The sequence below is a fragment of the Durio zibethinus genome, chromosome 23, assembly GCF_047325235.1.
Source record: "Durio zibethinus cultivar Kanyao isolate XHJ-2024 chromosome 23, ASM4732523v1, whole genome shotgun sequence".
In the NCBI taxonomy this organism is placed as follows: domain Eukaryota; kingdom Viridiplantae; phylum Streptophyta; class Magnoliopsida; order Malvales; family Malvaceae; genus Durio; species Durio zibethinus.
The window spans coordinates 7,266,573-7,272,794 of record NC_143184.1 but is presented as its reverse complement, the minus strand read 5'-3'; the positions used below and the strand labels follow the sequence as shown (position 1 = coordinate 7,272,794).

Below are 6,222 nucleotides of genomic sequence, written 5' to 3'. Positions count from 1 at the left end.
ACCCACTCGTACTGCCTACACGGTTTAGGCTTTACTTTTAGCCGTACTTCTTGTAAAAATACAATGTACTCAACAAAAGGACAAGAAAAGGACAATTATTTCATTCTGAACAACTCTAATTTTAGTATTTGCAGTCTACTTCTGCCAGGCTTCAAACACAATTCAATTGGTAAAAAAGGAAAGAATTTGTAAAAGTTAAAAACTAGAAAAAAAATGTCACAAAATTTTCATGATAGCTGGGTAATTCTAATTCATCTTAAGAATAATTATTAGTAAAACAAAATGAAGACAAAAGCAATAAATAGTTCCTGCTAAAATCATTCAATATCATTTATTTTTTTGGTTTTTGATAATAAATACTAATTACTGGACTCCTTAAACTCACATCAAAGCCAGTAAGGAAACCAAACCCGAGATCCACAATCCAGCATTTATTTCCATAAGCTTCGACCCGTCTCCCGACTCGTTATTAGCAACTTGTGGAGCTGGTGCAGGGGATGAGGCACCCGAACTCACATTCTCCACCAACTTCAACTCTCCCAAAGCAGCCAGATTTGCTTTAGCAAACTCATGCTTCATCGGGTGACCATTAGAAACCCCTGGTCCAACTTGCCAAACCTGGTTCAGCTTCTCGGCACTGGCCGGAACTTTCAAGGACCCATATATAACCATCTTCCCGTCGTCGCCAGCCTCGGCTTCCAGATCCCAAACCTCGAAAGAGAGCTTTCCATCGACAATGGAGCTATAGGAGCTTATGTTGTAGGTTTTAACAACCATGGAGCCGTTGTTTTTGAAGGCAAGGAGGGCTTGGGAACCTGCCATGCCTGTAGCCGTCGGGTTGATGGCCCAAGCGACCCAACCGTTGGCGTTGGGCGGAGCTGCTGAGAAGGCGATGGAAAGAGAGGAGTTAGTGGCATTGTAGGTGAAATGGAGGGTTGAGTTTAGGGTTGGGAGCTCGGTACAGTTGGAGTACTGTTTTTTGCCTCCGGGGAGTTTCAGCGATGAACAGTTGAAGGAATGTGTGGGTGAGATTAGACTAACCCAAAGAGAAAAGAAAAGAATCAGAGATGGACAAAAGAGAAACCCCATTTTCATTTTTCCTTTTTTTCTTTTTGCTTTCTGAAGGAAAGAGAGGAAGTGGAGATAATTGTGCTAATGGTTGATGCCGATTGATTGGAGATTTTTGGAGGAATATATAGAAGGAAAATGGGCTAAAGGAGGAATCTTGATTTGAGATCGATAAGCATGGAGCCAATAGTTAGATGCCACGTTAGTATAATATTTTTAGTGTAGGCGTGGCGGGCTCTGGTTGGTTAAGATTAAAATTTGACTGTCCTAACGGGTTAATTTGACATTTTGACTCCTAAATGTATTGAAGCGACAGGAAATAAGGTAGATCACGTGCACAATCTGAATGGGGTAGGCAAAAAAAAAAAAAAAAAGAGAAAAAGAAAGAAAGAGAAGTATAAAGAAAATAACTTACAATCGGTGGATTTTGCACGTGGGTGATGCGTGAATGTTACCGTTGAATGAATGAGAAAGGGGCCGGGGAAGGATACGGTGTGCAAGCTGTCACCAACGGGAATGCGAAAATAGTGACTTTCAGTTTTTTTTTTTTAGACTTCTTTTTCGGGTACAAATTTGCACTGTAAATAGATGTTAACCGTCGAATGTTCATTTAACGAGTGATTTTGTTTCCCACTTTCAACATTTTCTCTTTTTGTTGCCGAGTGCCAACGGCGAGGACTCGGCTTTTAAATTTCCAAATTCCTCTAAATCTTCTCTTTTTACTGCAAATAATCCACCATAAAATATAAAATTCAAAAAAATAAATATCATTTTATTTAATTCTAACATACATTTTTAGTTTTTTATACTTCAATAATATCTATATATTTTTTACAAATCTAATGATATCACTTCTTAAAATTGATTGTATAAACAAATTGAATTAAATTTTAAATTAAAAAAGGTTTAGATTTATTTGTTATTATACTTAAATTGTGAAAATGAATGAAGATAATAGACAGAATTTCCAAACATCGCATAATTTATTTATAAAGTTGAGATTTATTTTTAATAGAATGATATCATTATTGTTTCAACCTCAAATATTTATTTAAAATTTACCTTACCTTAACCACTTGACTTAAGTCTAAGTGATACTTATAGAATGAAGATGACGTTAATTTCGACCTATTGATAAGTGTTTCATAGTTACATTCATATAACTCATATTCTAAAGTAAAATGTAAAATTATAGTACTAGAATAATATATGATTTTGCAGGTTTACAATGTAATTTAAGTCAACCAGCCTTATATTAGTTAAATTTAGTCAAACAGCCTTCCTGGCCTTGGAGGAGCTGAAAATTCTAATTATTGTATTGTATATTGTCTCTTGATAGAGTGTTGGATTTCTAAAGTTAGAAGATCATTGGTAAACTTAGTTTCAATAATTAAGAAATGTTTAAGTGATTTTCTAAACCATAGCTGAGATGAGTAAAAGGTAAATTTATAATTCTTTGTTTACAAATTTACATGTAAAAGTGAAATTCTATTTTGTTGAGTCTGCAGCAATGGTTACTGGGGAAGAACTAATTAAATATCCTAACTGTCTAATAACAACAGGCATTGATACAATTTAAAGCTTTAAAGTACCAAGCTCATAGTTGAGTTAAACCAAGCTGCGGTGCTCAAATAGCTAGTACCTTTTAGCCCAGAAAATGTAGTTCAACAAATTGAGGAAGTTAAGAATGCAAAGAAGGGTATAAAATAGATCCAAACGGGAGTGATTCAGATCATTTCCTCCAAGCCATTCTTTGCCAAAATGCCCACTGACTGAGTTGCTTATGGTTACCAGCGCCGAGCTAATGAAGTACCCCATGGATGTCGAGATCCAGGACAGTGCAGTACTTATACTTCTCATGCTATCAGGAGCCTCTGAGTAGAAAAATTCAAGCATTCCCCCTAGAGTTAACATGTCTGATATGCCTAGCAGCAAGTATTGCCACCCCAGCCAGAAAACAGATAAAATGACATTGTTATTTGCCGCCTCACGCCTCTTTGCCTCAACTATTGCAGCCGCAGCCATAGACCCTGATGCTAGAGCCAGCCCCAATCCAATCCTCCTGAGTGGTTGGAACATGTTAAACTTGCTAGGAAGGTTGTTTTTTATTCTGAACAAGCGTACCAAATATTCGTACAAGGGTATTGAAGCAAGCATGATCATTAAGGGAAATACTGATAATGATTGAGCAGGGATCTTGAAATTGTTAAGGGATCTATTCATGATGTTCCCTTGTTGCACTGAGAATGTCATCAATTGGGCTAGGCAGCAGTTCATCATAATCGTGCTTGCAAAGATGGGGAGGAGGCCCAGGAATGTCTTTGTTTCCTCAACCTCATTTGCTGTAACGGTGTCACCAATTAATGCTCTATTTAAGAACCTGCATAATTTCATCATTTGTGTCAAATTAGAGTGCATTATTATGACTATTTAGAATTATTGGCGACAGCATGCTTGAAGCGGGTGCAAAACTGCGTATGGATTTTATTTATATATGCTTTATGCTAAATCATTACTGCGCCTGTCAAAGATGTGAAAATTTTCTTTCTCATCAGAAGATTTTTATTGAATTATTGTAGTATACATTTTGCTTCTCTATGTTGTTCCACCCAAGTTCGCAATATGATATTTTTCAACTTTTAAATAAGTGAAAAACAGTGGTAAAATCTGTTGGTAATTTAAAATGTGGTGGATTTTATATTGAATAGAAAATTGTAATTATTGATAAATAAAATTAATTTTTATATTAATTTTATTCATATTTTAAATAATTATGATTGAACAGAAACAATTATCATATGACAATTTATCATAATTATTTAAATATAAATAAATTGTTATTTATAAAAATCATGATTATATAGAATGTTATAACTATCTGAATAAAAATTTATATCTGTTCATTCATTATAAATAAATCTTTCAATATAATCATTTTCACTACTTTTAATTTAAAAAATTTTAAAATTTTATTATATCTTATAAGCATAATTATTTTTAAAACAATATTATTAATGCCTCAAAGTATTTTTTTTTTTCTTACTGTTACTTACCTGGACTTATCATGGTTTCTGTTTCCGAAAATTTCAATGTTCTCTGCCTCTGATAGTGACACTTTCCTGTTTCCAATGGCAGAAGCTAACACCTTGATACAACAAAGCCAAAAAAGGTAGCTCAGAAAAAAAAAGTAGAGCTGTTAAGCCTTTACTTCATCATCCTAATACCAACAAAACTAAAATGCCCTAATGCATTAAAGAAAAAATGTGTCATCCAATTTTATTACAAACATTTTTTTTACCTTATAAATTCTTGTCAGTGGACTTCCGCCTGGGCGTTTGTATCTATAAATTGGAAACCCCATTGAGAAAATGCAAAGTGCTACACTTAATGTCACCACTGAAATCTTGAAACTCCAATTCCAACCTAAGTTTTCTTCGATCCAAATCATGACAGTAGAGGCGATGAGGCCACCAAAACATACTGAAAAGAAGAACCAATTGAAGAAGGAAGAGATAAGACGCTGGTTGCTGTGGTCAAGCTGATCAGCACCGTGAGCAGGCAAGGCGGCCTTAACGCCACCAACACCGGCTGCAATGGCATAAAGACCTGTATAAAGGATAGCCTCTTGGGACCTGGAAGGCTTGTTATTTATAGCGGGCTGCAGCCGACTGTCTTGAGCTTGAATTGTCAGCAGGATTAGTCCCTAAATGGAAATACTTTTGTTTTCTTATTGATTTGTATATCAAAATGAACATTACAAAGGGTAAAACATGAAGTACTTAAGCATACCAACAACTCTAGAGTGCAAAAGATGATGAATGTCTTAAATTTTGTGACGAAGGAATCACTGATGAAACCCCCCAAAATGGTGAGCAAAAAGGAGGTTCCCATGAAATTTGTCACCATATTTGCAGATTCAGCAGCCGGGTAATGCATGGACTTGAGAAAGTATGTAACAAAGTTTGTGGCGTTGGATAAGAAGACCATGTTCTCCAATACCTCAACAACTGCATGCGCCCCATAATACTAAAATCAATGCCATTAACAACAATTATAAACCACGAATCTAGCACCATTTGGTGCTTGATAAGGCTCAATCCCACTACAAACAAATTAATCCTAAATGATCAAATTAAGGCTAACTTACCACAAGCAATGCTTGAAGCTCTAACACCACCATGTTTTGTAGGATCTGCTTTTTTCCCTCGCCAATCCTCAAACTCCCCATATTCAATGCTTATTTCATTGGCCTATTAACATTGAACAGTGACAATAAGAAATTGAGACCGATAGAGACTAACATGATCATAGTCAACAAGATATTAGTGACACCTTTTTAGTTCTCATCAAAGAACTAATGTGATAATATCTTCAAAAAGAAAAGATTGAAAACATCAAGATCTGGACAGTTCAACAAACATAAACCATAATAAAACCCTTTCTTAAAAATATGTCTTCAAGATTTTGAGCATGAAAAGAAGACAAAAATCTAAACTAAAAAAATACCGTGATGAAATACAAATGAACCACCAGATAAGAGAGTCTTAGGTATAGTTTTTTGAGCTTACCATGAATAATTGTAGAATTTCAACCACTGATCAACCAGACCCTTTTTAGAAAATGAAGAAAGCTTGAAGAAAGGAGAGCAGTTGAGTGAAAATTTTTATGGTGTAGGTACTTGCGCTATGTTTGGTAATTAATGAAATGGGATAAGAAGGGAATCAAGTAATGTACAAAGAAAGAAATGAAATAAGTCATATATATATATATATATATATATATTTGCATGTGGGTGAGTAGGGTTTATGCTTACAAAAATTGCAATTAATTCTTTTTTGGAGTGAGGCGGATTCTTAGGGCACCGGCACATGCATTTCAACGCCATAATTCTTCTGTGAAACAATTTGCATTACAATTAAGAGTGTAATCGAATCGAATCGAATTGATTTGAGTTTGAGTTCGATTCATAACTCGTAGCTTGATACTCGGTTTAAACTCGATCGAGTTTTATTTTTTAAGCTCGAGCTCGATTCGTGATCGAATTCAAGTTACTCGAGTTCGCTCGATTAAACTTGATTAATATGTAAAAATAAGCTCAATTCATATACTTGATAAGAGTTCGATTATTTATGCTCGAGCTTGAACTTAAATTCG

The 6,222-nt window shown here is 35.0% G+C and overlaps 2 protein-coding genes across 3 annotated transcripts; both read right to left on the bottom strand.

The window, feature by feature from the left end:
* Positions 1–241: 241 nt before the first annotated feature.
* On the bottom strand, positions 242–1,172 carry LOC111313492 (auxin-induced in root cultures protein 12-like). Its single transcript, XM_022914179.2, has one exon. The coding sequence runs from the start codon at positions 1,093–1,095 to the stop codon at positions 382–384; it is 714 nt and encodes a 237-aa protein (XP_022769914.1). The 5' UTR covers positions 1,096–1,172; the 3' UTR covers positions 242–381.
* Positions 1,173–2,498: 1,326 nt separating this feature from the next.
* On the bottom strand, positions 2,499–5,802 carry LOC111313491 (Major facilitator superfamily protein). Of its 2 annotated transcripts, none has more exons than XM_022914177.2 (6): positions 5,637–5,802; positions 5,216–5,318; positions 4,858–5,075; positions 4,367–4,771; positions 4,122–4,213; positions 2,499–3,448 (listed from the first exon to the last, which is right to left on the bottom strand). In XM_022914177.2, exons 1-6 carry the CDS (start codon positions 5,637–5,639, stop codon positions 2,704–2,706), a joined length of 1,566 nt encoding a protein of 521 aa, XP_022769912.2. In that variant the 5' UTR covers positions 5,640–5,802; the 3' UTR covers positions 2,499–2,703. The 2 variants fall into 2 exon arrangements, with proteins under 2 accessions (XP_022769912.2, XP_022769913.2); XM_022914178.2 differs by having other exon boundaries at positions 4,858–5,094; positions 5,637–5,779.
* Between the last annotated feature and the right edge of the window lie 420 nt (positions 5,803–6,222).